We start from the raw sequence: 18,126 nt of genomic DNA on the forward strand, positions 1-18,126 counted from the left end.
ATCAGCCAGCACAGCCCTGTCTGCCCAGACAGCAGCCTTATCCCTGTACCGGATCCATTGCCTGTGTACTGATGGGATGTGCTGGCTCATTAAGAGCCCCACCAATTAAGTGACTGCTGAGTCCGCCTTTCAGGAGTAAGAAACCAGCGTCAGGATTACCTTGTACCCAACGCATTCCACAGGAACGTCTCTGACCATCATCACCTCGTACTCATGGGGCATTTGGACCTGGCTTTTCTCCAGCATGCAAAATGCAGCCCCAACTACATGTATGAAAGGGTTACATCAGTAGGTGGGGTCAGGCAAGTGCCACACCCAATGAAAAACCTCAAATACGGTGAGGTACCCAAAATCCAGGGAAACAGAAATAATAAACTCATGAAGCCAAAGCCCTGATCACCTGCAGCCTACATATAAGACAACGTGGCCCGGTAATCCCCCAAATCATCTGGGGATATAACAAGCCCGGGTGTTTGATCCATACATTGACTGTTAACTGTGCTGGCACAATGTATAGATCAAAGGGGGTCTTCTGCATGTTTTGTGAACAGTGCATTGTGGGTCTGTGCTCAACGCGCTCCGCAGCCTCCTGCTCTTCATCGTCCAGCTGACTACACGGAAATAAATATCTCTAGCTATTGAAATAATCATTTGCCGGCGCTTTTGTTCGCCTAATGTATGGATCAAGTTTAGGCCCACAAAATAAAAATAGGTGCGTTAGAAAAAGTAAAGGAGCCGGCGGTGGCCTGGAGGAAAAGAAGACGGCAGCGCGGCACCTGCTCCGAGTATATCTAAATAAAGAGGCTGCCGGGGGCTTTTCTAAAAACGTCCTCATAGTGAATGCAGTGAGTGGAGTTTATCACGTTATTCGCTACACCTCAGGTTCAGTCCCTATTTGGTCCCAAATCCCTACATCCCTCTCTCCTCCCCCTGATACCCCTCTCTTCTCCCCTGATGCCCCTCTCTTCTCCCCTGATGCCCCTCTCTCCCCCCCTGATGCCCCTCTCTCCCCCCCTGATGCCCTCTCTCCTCCCCTGATGCCCCTCTCTCCTCCCCTGATGCCCCTCTTTTCTAGGAGGTCAGAATGTTTGCTGGGTATGAGGGGTCGCAGGGTTCTGCAGCCCTAAAAGCCCCGTAATGTGTATAGAAACAGCAGGGAACGGCTTTATAAATTAACCCATTAATCTTCTCCGCCTGCACCCGCCTTGCTTACATCCAGTTCTCAGAGATTCATTTACTTGAGTTCTGAGGGTGTATAGAACTGTATTGCACTCTGGGGATGTTTGTGTGGAGGTGTATTGCACTCTGGGGGGTGTATAGAGCTCCGTGTGGAGGTGTATTGCACTCTGGGGGGTGTATAGAGCTCCGTGTGGAGGTGTATTGCACTCTGGGGGGTGTATAGAGCTCTGTGTGGAGGTGTATTGCACTCTGGGTGTGTATAGAGCTCCGTGTGGATGTGTATTGCACGCTGGGGGTGTATAGAGCTCCGTGTGGATGTGTATTGCACTCTGGGGGTGTATAGAGCTCCGTGTGGATGTGTATTGCACTCTGGGGGTGTATAGAGCTCCGTGTGGAGGTGTATTGCACGCTGGGTGTGTATAGAGCTCCGTGTGGAGGTGTATTGCACGCTGGGTGTGTATAGAGCTCCGTGTGGAGGTGTATTGCACGCTGGGTGTGTATAGAGCTCCGTGTGGAGGTGTATTGCACTCTAAAATTAACTTGCAATTAACTGACGTGCAAGTGTCTGTGCAGCGTGTTGCGAGTGAGTGAGTGTCTGTGCAGCGTGTTGCGAGTGTGAGTGAGTGTCTGTGCAGCGGGTTGCGAGTGTCTGTGCAGCGGGTTGCGAGTGTCTGTGCAGCGGGTTGCGAGTGTCTGTGCAGCGGGTTGCGAGTGTCTGTGCAGCGGGTTGCGAGTGAGTGTAGGTGCAGCGCGTTGCGAGTGAGTGTCTGTGCAGCGCGTTGCGAGTGAGTGTCTTTGCAGCGCGTTGCGAGTGAGTGTCGGTGCAGCGCGTTGCGAGTGAGTGTCGGTGCAGCGCGTTGCGAGTGAGTGTCGGTGCAGCGAGTGAGTGTCGGTGCAGCGAGTGAGTGTCGGTGCATCGCATTGCGTGAGAGTGCAGAGAATGGCAGCTGTGAGGATTCGACCCGCACAGCCTGAAGATTGTGAAGACATAATGCGCATGATTAAGGTAAGGGGGGCTGTTGGGTTCAGGGTGCGGTGTATTTGGGGGGGCGCTGGGTTCAGGGTGCTGTGTATTTGGGGGGGCGCTGGGTTCAGGGTGCGGTGTATTTGGGGGGGCGCTGGGTTCAGGGTGCGGTGTATTTGGGGGGGTGATGGGTTCAGGGTGCGGTGTATTTGGGGGGGCTGTTGGGTCCAGGGTGCTGTGTATTTGGGGGGGCGCTGGGTTCAGGGTGCGGTGTATTTGGGGGGGCGCTGGGTTCAGGGTGCGGTGTATTTGGGGGGTGATGGGTTCAGGGTGCGGTGTATTTGGGGGGGCTGTTGGGTCCAGGGTGCTGTGTATTTGGGGGGGTGCTGGGTTCAGGGTGCGGTGTATTTGGGGGGCTGCTGGGTTCAGGGTGCGGTGTATTTGGGGGGCTGCTGGGTTCAGGGTGCGGTGTATTTGGGGGGACGCTGGGTTCAGGGTGCGGTGTATTTGGGGGGCTGCTGGGTTCAGGGTGCGGTGTATTTGGGGGGCTGCTGGGTTCAGGGTGCGGTGTATTTGGGGGGACGCTGGGTTCAGGGTGCGGTGTATTTGGGGGGGTGATGGGTTCAGGGTGCGGTGTATTTGGGGGGCTGCTGGGTTCAGGGTGCGGTGTATTTGGGGGCTGCTGGGTTCAGGGTGCGGTGTATTTGGGGGGCTGCTGGGTTCAGGGTGCAGTGTATTTGGGGGGGCGCTGGGTTCAGGGTGCGGTGTATTTGGGGGGGTGATGTATTTGGGGGGCTGCTGGGTTCAGGGTGCGGTGTATTTGGGGGGCTGCTGGGTTCAGGGTGCGGTGTATTTGGGGGGGTGATGGGTTCAGGGTGCGGTGTATTTGGGGGGCTGCTGGGTTCAGGGTGCGGTGTATTTGGGGGGCTGCTGGGTTCAGGGTGCGGTGTATTTGGGGGGCTGCTGGGTTCAGGGTGCGGTGTATTTGGGGGGTGATGGGTTCAGGGTGCGGTGTATTTGGGGGGGCGCTGGGTTCAGGGTGCGGTGTATTTGGGGGGTGATGGGTTCAGGGTGCGGTGTATTTGGGGGGCTGCTGGGTTCAGGGTGCGGTGTATTTGGGGGGACGCTGGGTTCAGGGTGCGGTGTATTTGGGGGGGTGATGGGTTCAGGGTGCGGTGTATTTGGGGGGCTGCTGGGTTCAGGGTGCGGTGTATTTGGGGGGCTGCTGGGTTCAGGGTGCGGTGTATTTGGGGGGTGATGGGTTCAGGGTGCGGTGTATTTGGGGGGGCGCTGGGTTCAGGGTGCGGTGTATTTGGGGGGTGATGGGTTCAGGGTGCGGTGTATTTGGGGGGGCGCTGGGTTCAGGGTGTGGGGATTTGGCTCCAAAACAAGTTAATTCCGTTTCCTTTTCAGGAATTGGCAGAATACGAGAAGTTACCGGACCAGATGAAAAACACAGCAGAAGGTGAGGGTCCTGGGGGCGGTGCCTGTTGATTGCCCCCCATGTAGCTCCTTGTCAGGGGTAGTTCTCTCGAATCCCCCTCGTTCCCGCCATTAATGTGGCTGCAGCGTGCGCCTGGGTCAGTAACGCCACCGCCTGCCCTAGCATAGCTGCCAACTGTCTTGATATCGCCTGGATAGCGAAGGCTTATGTCTGATCCGTTGTGCACGGCTTGATACCGCCATATGTACATATAACAGCACCGTGTGACAGATGTCAGAAGACTAATTCATAACGTATAGAATATATTAAAATCCGGTCAGAGTAAATAACTGTCTGAGACGGAGTCACTAAACGGCCCCAGGGGGCCGGAGCTGGTTTCATTTAGTGTTTACGATATACACCTGATTCCGGGTTCTGGATTAATATGCCCTTTATGTCATATACATTTTTTCGCTGTGCTTAATGTAGTGCGTGCAGGGGCTGGACGCACGGCTTTGTTGACCACACTCTCCCCAGCTCAGTACGCTCCGGAGGTCTTCAGTCCCGACTCCATCGCTACCTGCGTCTGGTAGGATTTGTACACACGACACACGTTTCTCTTTTTCCTCCCCAGGGCTCCGGCGGGATGGCTTTGAACAGTCCTCGCCCTTCTTCAAGTGTCTGGTGGCTGAATTCGGAGATGAAGGCAGGAGAGACGGCGGTAAGAGCCGCTCTGGAGCCGCGGAATTCTCCCCATTTCTCAAAAAAAGCCTTCAGAAATATTGGGGTCTTTTCTCTTTTGCCCCATAATATAAAGTTTTCAGGCCGCTGCATATCAGCCGTATGTATCTCGCTCTGTTATCTGATCCCCGATCTACTAAAGACCCCGACTCCTTATCGTACTGCCTGTGGGAAACGGCGGAATGGCTCAGTCTTAATCACCCAGTCGGACTCTCTGACTAATGAAAGTCTATGGAGGAACGGACTTCATTAGCGTTGCCATAAAGCATCAGCTCAGTGTGGGGTTTGAGCCGGGAAAATCACCCAAAATATCACATGACTGATAGCAACGGCGGCTCCAGATAAACAGGGTTTATTGGAACAAAATACGATACAACCAGTCTTTACTGTATACAGCGTGGGGGGGGTTATATTACTGTATACAGCGTGGGGGGGGGTATATTACTGTATACAGCGCGGGGGTTATATTACTGTATACAGCGCTGGGGGGTATATTATTGTATACAGCGCTGGGGGTTATATTACTGTATACAGCGCGGGGGGTTATATTACTGTATACAGCGCTGGGGGGTTATATTACTGTATACAGTGCTGGGGGGGTTATATTACTGTATACAGCGCTGGGGGTTATATTACTGTATACAGCGCTGGGGGGTTATATTATTGTATACAGTGCTGGGGGTTATATTACTGTATACAGCGCTGGGGGTTATATTACTGTATACAGTGCTGGGGGGGTTATATTACTGTATAAAGCGCTGGGGGTTATATTACTGTATACAGCGCTGGGGGGTTATATTGCTGTATACAGTGCTGGGGGTTATATTACTGTATACAGCGCTGGGGGGTATATTACTGTATACAGTGCTGGGGGGTTATATTACTGTATACAGTGCTGGGGGTTATATTACTGTATACAGCGCTGGGGGGTTATATTATTGTATACAGTGCTGGGGGTTATATTACTGTATACAGTGCTGGGGGGGTTATATTACTGTATACAGCGCTGGGGGGTTATATTATTGTATACAGTGCTGGGGGTTATATTACTGTATACAGCGCTGGGGGTTATATTACTGTATACAGCGCTGGGGGGTTATATTATTGTATACAGTGCTGGGGGTTATATTACTGTATACAGTGCTGGGGGGGTTATATTACTGTATACAGCGCTGGGGGGTTATATTATTGTATACAGTGCTGGGGGTTATATTACTGTATACAGCGCTGGGGGTTATATTACTGTATACAGCGCTGGGGGGTTATATTATTGTATACAGTGCTGGGGGTTATATTACTGTATACAGTGCTGGGGGGGTTATATTACTGTATACAGCGCTGGGGGGTTATATTATTGTATACAGTGCTGGGGGGGTTATATTACTGTATACAGTGCTGGGGGGGTTATATTACTGTATACAGCGCTGGGGGGTTATATTATTGTATACAGTGCTGGGGGTTATATTACTGTATACAGCGCTGGGGGGTTATATTACTGTATACAGTGCTGGGGGGGTTATATTACTGTATACAGCGCTGGGGGTTATATTACTGTATACAGCGCTGGGGGGTTATATTATTGTATACAGTGCTGGGGGTTATATTACTGTATACAGTGCTGGGGGGGTTATATTACTGTATACAGTGCTGGGGGGGGTTATATTACTGTATACAGCGCTTAAGGATGAGAATAACTTACCCCCCCAGGTGTGGTTTTGCCCGTGTGTAGGTTTGTGACCTGCCTGCGTCACAGAGTTAATCTGCCCCCTTCGGGGTGCCCTGGAGGATGTAAGGGGTAAGTAGAGTGACCCCCCGTGTCTTTGTATTCCAGGCCCCGCGGTCGTGGGCTACGCGCTCTCGTACTTTACATACAGCACGTGGAAGGGGCGCGCGCTCTATCTGGAGGATCTGTACGTCATGCCGGAGCACAGAGGTCGGTATGCACTTTGCGGGAGTCGGCACCGCTGGGCACGGAGCCCTCTGTGTGCCACACGTGTTCCTAAATACACGTCATACTCGCAGCCCGGGCCTGCTGTCACCCCTCATATGCTCATGCGCGTCTGTCTTGTTTTGACAGGTAAAGGGATCGGCTCCCGGCTCCTGGCGGCCGTGGCGGAGGTGAGTGCTGCGCAGCTGGTGAGACCTGGGGGGCCGCTGTGCTGCGCTCCCCCCTCTCCCCCTGATGGCCTCTGCGTGGCACTGGGGTGTTTTGGCTCATATGGAGGGTCTAATGATTGGTCATTTTGGGAATCAAAAGCCCTACTCCCCGGACTTTAAGGCTCAGTCCCTGCGTTTTATATCAATATCCTCCACAGAAACCCCGTAACGGGGAATTTCTTATCTCCCAGTAACTCGTATTTGTGCCAAGGAGAGAGGGATTCTCCGTTTCTTTCCAGCGACGTCCTCTGGCCTAGGCCAGCAGGTCCAGGGGGGCCGCAGTACCCCTTTTGCCAAGCCGGGGCAGATCGCCATGTTGGTCAATCAGCCCCCCCAGTGTCATTTGCGCTATGGAGGCTGCGCCCATAGCCCGCGTTAGAAGGGATATGACATCATACGCTGGCGCGCCCTGTAAGGCAGTGCACACGGCATCGCTGTGCTGAGGGTAAGTAGTTGCTCGCACCGTGCAGTCACGGGGGATCTCCTGCCTTAAATAAGTCGCTTTATATTCTGAAGGTTTAGTCCCGTTGACTTTTGCCCGTAGTCTCTTCTGATGTCTCTTTCTGTGTCTCCCGTCCTCCTCTCTCTCCGTGGTTAATCACCGTGGCTCTCGCGTGGCTCCCGCTCGCTGTCTCCCAGTTATCCGCGTCCCTGGGCTGCTCTCACCTGCAACTCGCGGTCCTGGATTGGAACAGTCCCGCCATCGCTTTCTATCTGTCTCGCGGAGCTCGTGACCTCTCCCAGGAGGAAGGCTGGCGGATCTTCCGGTTCCTGCCCGACGACCTGAAACGCGTGGCCTCCGGCCCGGACACCTCCGACGGCTGAATCCCCGACACGCTACCATCGACCATAACGATTTCTGAACCCAGCGTGACTTACCGGCCTCTGTGCGCGTGGCAGAATGTGGCTATGCTGTGACGTAATGTAATCTGCGTTCCATTAAATGATGTCACACGGCTGTCTGCGTCACGCTGCTTTCCCAATGTCGTGGTCAGCCGTGGCAGTTTCTGGAGAGGCTTAGACTCCCCTGTTGGGGGGCAGGCTGGCTCTGAAATGGGCAGTGGGCTCACCCTGTGATATTGTCTGCCTCCAGGAACCCTCTCGCTAAGAGTTACCCCAAGCTGGGGCAGACATGGGATGACTAGGCTGCCCTGGCACTTTGAGGCCAACAGCCACCATATGTGGACACATGTCATGAAATGTGTAGCCGCACGATACAGGACCCGCTCTGCCATTGGAGCGGTAAGTATGTTTCCAGTGGGAACCATGTTCCCGTGGTGTCCGCACCCGTCAGGGGGCATTTTCATCAAGTAGCCAAAAGCGGCTTGTAAAAGGCACCCTGGCGGGGTACATAATTCACACCAATGCGCTTGCAATGTCCTTCACCCCGCATTAATCACCGGTGGCACTCGATGGGACTGCGCCTTTAATTCACTCAAACCCCGCAGGGCCAGATTCCTGAAACCCTGTTCTAAAAATATAATCTCTGCCATTAATGAAAACGTTTAATTTTAGCTTTAAAACTGACCCAGTTCCTCATTCCTGCAGGGGCCCCAGATAAGTGAGCCAATCACAGCCCTTTTCCACTCCTTAATGTTGATATTGTGTCGAAATCTATGCAATGAATATAATATTACCGCATATACTCGCAGGTAAGGCGAGAACTTTAGCTTAAACAATACACTAAAGAAACCGTTTCCGGTTATCTGCGCGTTCCGTGGGGCGGGCAGCGGGACAGACGAATCTTCAGGGTCAGGCACGGTCACATGAGGTTGCGTGGCCCCTGCAGTAGAATGTGGAAGCTTGCACTGCGTGTCGGCGTGTTTGTATAAATGTATGTGTTACATTAAGACACAGAGATGATGCTTTATGGCAACGCTGATGAAGTCCGTTCCTCCATAGACTTTCATTAGTCAGAGAGTCTGGCTGGGAGATTAAGACTGAGACATTCTATTGTTCCCCACAGGCAGTATGATAAGGAGTCGGGGGGGTTTGTCTAGGAGATTGGGGCTCAGATAACAGAGCGAGAATCATACAAACGGCTGATATGCAGCTGTCTAAAAACATTATATTATGGGGCAAAAACTACAACTAGATTAACCTCATAATGACAAATCACTTGCCAGGCACGCTATGAGGTTAAACGAGCTTCGCTCCTTCGATTTAAAGGCATTCAGCAACACCAAAAATATATTCTGGCCGGAGCGATTGCGTTTGCCCTATTAAAAGCCTTTCAAACATGGCGGCGCCCTGATGCCGGAAAGAGTTTAGGAAGCCCCGAATTTTGAAATCTGGTCATCCTATCCCTGTTTCCTATTTGGGATTTTTTTGAAACCCCAATAAACCATATATTTTGGAAAACCAGACACCTATCGATGCACCAATTCTACCACCAGCCTTTGACAACGTTTGTGATAGTGGGGGGTTTTTTTTGCGTGCAATTAAATGACTAACACAAAATCAAAGTTTTTTTTTTTTCTTCAGTTTTTCAATATATTTTCTTTTCTTTATAGTAAATTAGATGATTTGATCTGAAGAAAGCCTTTCTGAAATAGAAAACACAATATAATATGCAGGTTCAGTAAATGACACGAGCGCTACAAAAACAGCCTCGGCCACAAAGGGTACAAAGATAAGAAAAAACAGCCCGGTCCCTAAGGGGTTAAAAAAGGAAGTAACTTATTTTTATGACTCGGTTAAATGCGTTTCTCCAATGCCGGGGTGTGAGGGGGGGCATTCCGTGATCGGCCAGCATTTTCTTTCGAAGTTGTCAAAGATTAATGGAAGGTGCCCCCCCCCCCCGCAGGGCTGACAGCTGCAACCAGCCTGAACATATCTTTCCAATGGATACCCCTTGGGGGTAATTGTTTCACAGCTAGAACGTCAGAGACATAATAACCTTGAGACGTGTTTCTATACACGGTGCAGTCACGGAACACTGGCAATAAAACGTTCGTTATAAACTGCGGCGGGCGCTTTAAGGATCTTTTCTAGACGTCGCTGGATTAGGGGCAGTGCGGATTATATGAGGGGGGGTTACGGTTGTCCAATCCATTCCTTGCCTATGTTTCGTAGCCAGTTGGCAGGTACTATGTACGGGCAAAGCGTTACCCCCTGCAAAGAGACATCTCTGGCTGTGGCGGGGCATGTGCTGTAACCTGGCGCTGTATGCCCCCCTCTCTCCTCCCCTGATGCCCCCCGATCCCCCTCTTTTCTAGGAGGTCAGAATGTTTGCTGGGTATGAGGGGATCGCAGGGTTCTACAGCCCTAAAAGCCCCGATAATGTGTATAGAAACAGCAGGAAATGGCTTTATAAATTAACCCATTATTCTCCTTCTAAATGCCCCGCTTAGTTACACAAATACCCCGCGACGGGGCACATAGACCGTCTGGGAAAAGCAAACAGGTCACCTGCAGGTACAGCTGGTACCCAAGACGTGGTGCCAGGACTGTTCCAGTAACTCTGGACAGTTATTACCTGTTCAAGCAAATGTTGGCCCAACGTATGAATGGATTTTACGCTCCGTTTATTCCATTGAAGTTGCGGGGAGGAGGTTATGATCACGCCGCGCTGGGACTGGCAGCCGGGCCGACGGTTATTCTTCAAACAAACAATAACCATTGTGTATCAACCCCTTAGGGCAACAAACTCATTCACAGGACATTCACTGCATTCTGGAGCCGACCATATGACGTCCGCTCACGCCTAAGACAGAGGAACCTCTCCCATGCATGTTTACATTCCCTCACTGTATTACCCTCTACCACTTCTGCTGGGAGGCTTTTCCACTTACCTACCACCCCCTCAGTAAAATAAAACTTCCTTCCGTCCGATCTCTCTAGTGTTAGATTCGGGTCTCTTGTAACTTTTCTCCTTGGAAACAAACTTCCCTCCTGCCTTTTATTAAATCCCTTTATTCAGGGGAGTAACGACAAACAGGTCCTTGGTGTGAAAATTGCCCCGGGGCCCCTAGCCTTACAGCTGGCCCGTGCCGTCATTGCCCCCAAACAACTTGTCTGTGTCTTCTTTGCCCCTTGTCTACACATAACATAAACTGTGGCAGACATATGTAACCACACTTTCACAAATTACACACACTCACTAACACACACAGACGCATCATTCTAACACACACTCCATCTCACCCACTTACACATCCGTGCTCACACACACACACACTTACACATCCGTGCTCACACACACCTACACATCCAGGCTCACACACCTACACATCCGTGCTCACACACACCTACACATCCGTGCTCACACACACCTACACATCCATGCTCATACACACACCTACACATCCGTGCTCACACACACACACTTACACACACCTACACATCCGTGCTCACACACACCTACACATCCGTGCTCACATACATCTACACATCCATGCTCACACACACACCTACACATCGGTGCTCACACACACCTACACATCCGTGCTCACACACATCTACACATCCATGCTCACACACACACCTACACATCCATGCTCACACACACACACACCTACACATCCGTGCTCACACACCTACACATCCATGCTCACACACACACACCTACACATCCGTGCTCACACACCTACACATCCATGCTCACACACAAACACCTACACATCCGTGCTCACACACATCTACACATCTGTGCTCACACACACACACACCTACACATCCGTGCTCACACACACCTACACGTCTGCTCACACGCATACACTTACACATGCGTGCTCACACACAAGTACATATGCATACGTAGTTCCGCCACTGCCATTATGTATTTAAATGTCTCTCTACCATCTCCTCTCTCTTCTCTCCATGTCTCCCACTCTCCTCTCTCTCTGCTCTGTCTCTTTCCCATGCCCTCTCTCTCTCTTCTCTCCCATCTCTCTTCTCTCTCTCATTTCTGCTCCATCTCTCTCCCTCTCTCTCCTCTCCCCCAAGCTGGACATGTTGTGATTCCTCAATCTTTCCTCACCATTTTCTATCCTGGTTACCGTTCCCCATATTGGTCGCCTCCTGTGAACTCTCTCTATAAAGGGGCCCCTTGGATCAGTAGGGTTTCCTGTTGGCTCCAGTGGCCCGCAGGCACAGAGGATCCCGGCACAGCTCGGCAGGAGTCGGAGAAGCCCCTAAGGCAGTCAGACACCTGCAACGCCCGACCTTCGCGCCAGCCGTGGAGGAGACCTTCAACTGTGCGGCCGTATCGGAGGACCCCAGAAGACCAGCTGACCCAGAAGCCTCCCAGTGAGTCCCAGTGCGCCCATGTGGTTCTTCATGCAATGGCTCCTGTCTGGTTCGGGTTTATCCGGCTAGGCTGACGCACGTCCAATTTCCCAGTGTCTCTCGGAAGCGTATTCGGCGGGATGGAGCAGGTTTGTGTCTCCTTGGGTTGGTCCGGTAATTCTCACGGGAGGTAATGATCTGGATAGGACGAGCGCCATATTGTCCCCTGGCGGTTTAGCAGGATGTAGCCGAGCGCTGCCTTGGTGTGATTGGGTGTAGACCCGGAGAACCGGAGTACCCAGTACAGAGATAGGGGCAACTAGGCATTTGATACGGTGCCACATAAAAGGCTGGTACATAAAATGAGAATGCTTGGGCTGGGGGAGAATGTGTGTATGCGGGTAAGTAACTGGCTCAGTGATAGGAAACAGAGGGTGGTTATTAATGGTACATACTCTGAGTGGGTGACTGTTGCTAGTGGGGTACCACAGGGGTCAGTTTTGGGTCCTATTCTTTTTAATATATTTATTAATGACCTTGTAGAGGGATTGTATAGTAAAGTATCAATCTGTAAGGCACCTACCTTAATCAGCTCTCGGCCGTCTTCTTCTCTTCCCCGGCTGAAACGCCGGCACCGCACACTGGAACTTGAAGCAGCTGCTCGCACACGCGGCCACTTCATGAATATTTATGAAGCTGACCGCCGGACACGATCACGTCCCGGACGTCGGGGAACGCCCCCCCGGGCTATTTAAACCTCGAGCACAGTATCATCAGTGCTCAGTTATACTGGTCCTGTCCGTATTTCGTGAGCTCCTCCCGTATTCCATATATATTTACCTTGTTCTTGTTCTCCCGGTATCCGACCCTGGTCTGCTAAACGGCTTCCTGTGTTTCTCTGGTTTCCTGACCCTGGCTCTCCCTGCTACTACGTGTACCTCTGGCATCCTGACCCCGGCTATCCATACCGACTACGTGTACCTCTGGCTTCCTGACCCTGGTCTGCTAAACGGCTTCCCTCTGACCACTCGTGCTTACAGTTACACTACCAAGTGCCCTGTTACCCTCACCAGGCCCCTTGCGTGTGTTCTGTTTCTGAGCAAGTGTGTTCCAGTCCTGCACATCGGATTCCTTCTGGTAAGGCGAACCTCACAGAATAACTGAGCCTCGACATGGAATCCGCAGGAATTTCGGATGCTCTTGCAGCCATCGCTGGACAGATTACTGCACTGACTCGTTCCTTCCAGGACCTCCAAGCCAGCCATGCGCATATGCAGCACCAGCTCCATGACTTCAAACCAACCCTCCTGGCCCTGGGGAACCATCTCCTGCTCCCGATCCGCTGCCACCAACGGAGGGGGCCTTTGCTGCCGCTGCTACTCCTGAACCCAGGGCTATTCTTCCTGAGCGCTTCTCAGGAGACAGAGCCAGTTACCGTACCTTCATAACGTCCTGCCAACTCCTGTTCTCTCTCCAACCCAGAACCTATGCCTCTGATCATGTGAAGGTACGAACCGTGATTTCCTTACTATCAGGGGAACCACAGACCTGGGCTCACCATTTACTACATACCAACAATCCAGTCCTGAACTCATGGGCCGAGTTCAGTCACGCTATGGACACTTTATTTGACGATCCTTTTCGCACTACCTCTGCTCATGCCGCCATACGTGCCTTACGTCAAGGGAAGAGACCAGTGGAGGAATATGTGACCGAATTCCGAAGCTTGGCTATGGAAAGCAAGTGGAACGAACCAGCACTGTTAGATCAGTTCCGTCTGGGCCTGGCCGAGGGATTGAAGGACGAACTGGCTCGCGTGGGCATTCCTGATTCCTTAGAAGACCTCATACACCTGGTTATACAGCTTGACCGCAGATTTCGGGAAAGACGCCTGGAACGCGCAGCTTCAGCCGTTCCTACCCCGAGACGCCACTTCCCTCCTACGGTTCATACCGCTCCTACGGTTCCTACCGGTCCTCCTCTCCAGTTTCCAGCCATCATGCCCCCTCCGGAAGAACCTATGCAGATCGGATTGGCACGTGGCCCACTATCAGAAGCCGAGAAGGCCCGTCGTCGGAGGAACAATCTGTGTCTATACTGTGGTGAACCAGGACATCTGATATCTACCTGTCCGCGACGCCCTCCCAAGGGTAAGCCCGCACATGATAAAGTTTGCCTAAGCTCCTTCCCTAAGGACGGTTCTCCTCACCTGTACATCTCCTTGTTTTTACAGTGGACCAATAATTCTACCACCGTTTCTGCTATCGTTGACTCTGGAGCCAGCAGTTGCTTCATGGATCAGGACTTTGCCAAGCAGCTGCGTATACCAACTTTAATCAAGCCTCGTTTCTGGAAGGTGTTCTGCCGCAAGCTGCACATCCGTCCCACATTGTCCACGGCCTTTCATCCGCAAACCAACAGTCAGACCGAACGTCTAAATCAAATATTAGAGCATTATTTAAGATGTTACACCACGCTCCTTCAGAATGATTGGCTCCAATTCCTCCCTTCCGCAGAATTCACCTACAACAATCAAAAACAGCGATCTATAAAGATGTCTCCATTCTTCGCAAACTATGGTTACCACCCTATCATGATTCCAGGTTTGCCTACCGAACCCACGATTTCTGGGATTTTGGACAATTTCAAGTCCTGAAACAAAATTTAATCAGGGCTAGAAAGGCCTACAAATTATATGCAGATCGCCATCGTTCCAGTCCCCCTACTTACCACTGCGGCGACAAAGTCTGGCTGTCCACAAGTCACTTGCGCTTACAGATCCCTTCTAAGAAACTGGGACCTAAGTACATTGGCCCATACAGCATCACGAAAATCATCAACCCAGTGACAGTGCAATTGAAACTTCCCTCTACCTGTCGGATTCATCCGGTTTTCCATGTGTCGCTGGTCAAACCCTGGGTGGCCAATCCCTTTCCTGACCGGGTACCTCCTCCTCCTGCCCCAGTGGTCATCGACGGAGTTGAAGAATACGTGGTACAAAAAGTGGTAGATTCCAGGATCCATCGAGGGCATCTAGAATACCTTATTCAATGGAAGGGATATAGCCCAGAAGAAAGGACCTGGGAACCTGCAAGTCAAGTTCACGCTCCCGTATGTGTTCAAAAGTTTCATAAACTGCATCCTCTCAAGCCAGGTCATCCTCGCCCCCGGAGGTCGCGTCTTGCGGGGGGATCCTGTAAGGCACCTACCTTAATCAGCTCTCGGCCGTCTTCTTCTCTTCCCCGGCTGAAACGCCGGCACCGCACACTGGAACTTGAAGCAGCCGCTCGCACACGCGGCCGCTTCATGAATATTTATGAAGCTGACCGCCGGCTGGATTCCGCTGCGTCGCTATGGCGACGCAGGACGCGATCACGTCCCTGACGTCGGGCTATTTAAACCTCGAGCACAGTATCATCAGTGCTCAGTTATACTGGTCCTGTCCGTATTTCGTGAGCTCCTCCCATATTCCATATATATTTACCTTGTTCTTGTTCTCCCGGTATCCGACCCTGGTCTGCTAAACGGCTTCCTGTGTTTCTCTGGTTTCCTGACCCTGGCTCTCCCTGCTACTACGTGTACCTCTGGCATCCTGACCCCGGCTATCCATACCGACTACGTGTACCTCTGGCTTCCTGACCCTGGTCTGCTAAACGGCTTCCCTCTGACCACTCGTGCTTACAGTTACACTACCAAGTGCCCTGTTACCCTCACCAGGCCCCTTGCGTGTGTTCTGTTTCTGAGCAAGTGTGTTCCAGTCCTGCACATCGGATTCCTTCTGGTAAGGCGAACCTCACACAATCTTTGCAGACGATACTAAGCTCTGTAACGTGGTTAACACAATAGAGGACAGTCCACGATTACAAATGGATCTGCATAGGTTGGAGGCTTGGGCTGGGATGTGGCAGATGAGGTTCAACACAGATAAATGTAAGGTTATGCACATGGGGAAGAAAAATCCAGGCTGGGAATATGTATTAAATGGGAAAACACTGGGAACGACTGACATGGAAAAGGACTTTTTAGTTTTAGTTAACAGTAAATTTACCTGTAGCGACCAGTGTCAGGCAGCTGCTGCTAAGGCAAATAAAATCATGGGGTGCATCAAAAGGGGCATAGATGCCCACGACAAGGAAATAATTCTACCACTGTACAAGTCACTAGTCAGACCACACATGGAATACTGTGTACAGTACTGGGCACCAGTGTACAAGAAAGATATAGTGGAGCTGGAGAGGGTTCAAAGACGGGCAACCAGAGTAATAAGGGGAATGGGAGGACTACAGTACCCAGAAAGATTATCAGAATTAGGGTTATTTAGTTTGGAAAAAAGACGGCTTAGGGGGGATTTAATAACTATGTATAAATATATAAGGCAGGGGTGTCCAAGTTTTTTCTGCAGTGGGCCACTTCATCAGAATTGTATACGTGCGCGGGCCGCACTCATTTTTCACTGTGACAAAAAATATGGCCTTTAATAAAATATGCAGATTAAAATAAAGTAAATGACACAAAACCTTTACTCTTCCTCTCACTGATTTCTGGGCCTTGAAAGTTTTGCGACTACAAATTCAGGATTCCCTAGATTTATTCTAGGGATGAACTAAAATGAAAATTCTGGACCAAAACATTCAGGGTTCACTTAGCCAAAATCGAAAATGACCCCCACCTTTAAAAATAATAATAAAAACTCACATGTTTAATAAAAGTAGGTAACACACAATTGGACAAAATTAGCAATATGACTTGGCATGATAGGAGTGTGATTGCTAACAGCAATCACACTCCTATCATACCCAGGCAACCAGTAAATGCTGGTACCTAGGCATGATGGGACTGTGCTCGCTGTGATTGCTGTTAGCAATCACACTCCTATCATGCCAAGTCAGCCAGTACATGCTGCTAGAGGGTGGCTGTAAGTGATGTGCAGACCCCATACTGCTGGCAGCATCACTACACAAGGGGGGCAGCTAGCTAGGTTTCAGCATGTACTGGCTGACTTCGCATGATAGGAGTGTGATTGCTAACAGTAGTCACAGTCCCATCATGCCTAGGTTCCAGCACTTACACATCCATCCAGTAAATGCTGGAACCTAGGCATGATGGGACTGTGATTGCTGTTAGCAATCACACTCCTATCATGCCAAGTCAGCCAGTACATGCTGGTACAGGGTGGCTGTAAGTGCAGACCCCATACTGCTGGCAGCATCACTACACAAGGGGGGCAGCTGGCCAGGTTTCAGCATGTACTGGCTGACTTGGCATGATAGGAGTGTGATTGCTAACAGCAATCACAGTCCCATCATGCCTAGGTTCCAGCACTTACACATCCATGCTATCACACACACACACACACACACACACATTTATTCATATAATCATTAATTCACAGATTCATTCCCTCAATCACGCATACTCATTCAAACACCCTCCCCACCCCCTTACCTGCACTGAAGCTCCTCGATGCCGCTCACAGACTTCAGCAGGGTGCGCGGCCTCCCTCTGCCTTCTCTGCTAAAGCACAGAGGAAGTAGGATGTCACGTGAACTCCACTTCCTCTGTGCAGTCCAGAAGACCCTCCCACAAGTAAGTAGCAGGGCTTGAGGTGCGGCTCGCGTAGGATCGGTTGCCCTGGCTGCCGATCTTACGTGGGCCGCACCTCGAGGTCTCGCGGGCCGCATTTGGCCCGAGGGCCACATGTTGGACGCCCCTGATAGGGGACAGTACAGAGATCACTCCCAGGACCTATTTATACCCAGGACTGTATCTATAACAAGGGGACATCCTCTACGGCTGGAGGAAAGAAGGTTTCTGCACCAGCACAGACGGGGGTTCTTTACAGTAAGAGCGGTGAGATTATGGAACTCTCTGCCAGAGGAGGTGGTAATGGTTAACTCAATAAAAGAGTTCAAAAGGAGCCTGGACGTGTTTCTTGAAAGCAATAATATTACAAGTTCTGGATATTAGATTAATAGGGACAGAACGTTGATCCAGGGATTTATTCTGATATTTGGAGTCGGGAAGGAATTTTCCCCCTGGTATGGGGCAATTGGCATCTGCTTCATAAGGGTTTTTTTGCCTTCCTCTGGATCAACACAGTAGGGACACAATATGTATATAGGTTGAACTTGATGGACTTTGGTCTTTTTTCAACCTTGTGAACTATGTTACTATGTTAGGGAAGGCAGGGCATGAGGGAGCATACGTATAGGGGCAAATGAGAGGTCATATAAGGACAGGGACATAGGCAGAAGCCTTCGCTTGTCATGGAGGCTTCTTGGGGGGAACTCTCTGGAGATGTGAATGATTCCGGAGCACCATAATGACTTTAATGCCCTTTCTGAAGGCACTGGAGAGGATGCATATTATAGACAGGGGCAAAATAACACGTTCCGTGTGCCGTGTGCACATGCATAGGTATTTTTCTTTACAG

The 18,126-nt window shown here is 51.0% G+C and overlaps 1 protein-coding gene across 1 annotated transcript; it reads left to right on the forward strand.

Moving 5' to 3' along the window:
- Nucleotides 1–2,119: 2,119 nt before the first annotated feature.
- LOC149271559 (thialysine N-epsilon-acetyltransferase-like) lies at nucleotides 2,120–7,289 on the forward strand. Its single transcript, XM_089507332.1, has 6 exons — nucleotides 2,120–2,185; nucleotides 3,557–3,608; nucleotides 4,201–4,287; nucleotides 6,139–6,240; nucleotides 6,385–6,425; nucleotides 7,104–7,289. The coding sequence occupies exons 1-6, from the start codon at nucleotides 2,120–2,122 to the stop codon at nucleotides 7,287–7,289; spliced, it is 534 nt and encodes a 177-aa protein (XP_089363458.1).
- Nucleotides 7,290–18,126: the final 10,837 nt, after the last annotated feature.

The sequence above is a fragment of the Sceloporus occidentalis genome, unplaced genomic scaffold, assembly GCF_023333645.1.
Source record: "Sceloporus occidentalis isolate IW3139 unplaced genomic scaffold, rSceOcc1.0.p SCAF_494, whole genome shotgun sequence".
In the NCBI taxonomy this organism is placed as follows: domain Eukaryota; kingdom Metazoa; phylum Chordata; class Lepidosauria; order Squamata; family Phrynosomatidae; genus Sceloporus; species Sceloporus occidentalis.

Bases quoted from the DNA above. Each gene is read 5' to 3' on its own strand.
- LOC149271559 (XM_089507332.1), top strand. From the start codon at position 2,120: ATGGCAGCTGTGAGGATTCGACCCGCACAGCCTGAAGATTGTGAAGAC. The intron at 2,186-3,556 runs GTAAGGGGGGCT...TTTCCTTTTCAG, and splicing joins ACATAATGCGCATGATTAAG to GAATTGGCAGAATACGAGAA. The intron at 4,288-6,138 runs GTAAGAGCCGCT...TTTGTATTCCAG, and splicing joins TGAAGGCAGGAGAGACGGCG to GCCCCGCGGTCGTGGGCTAC.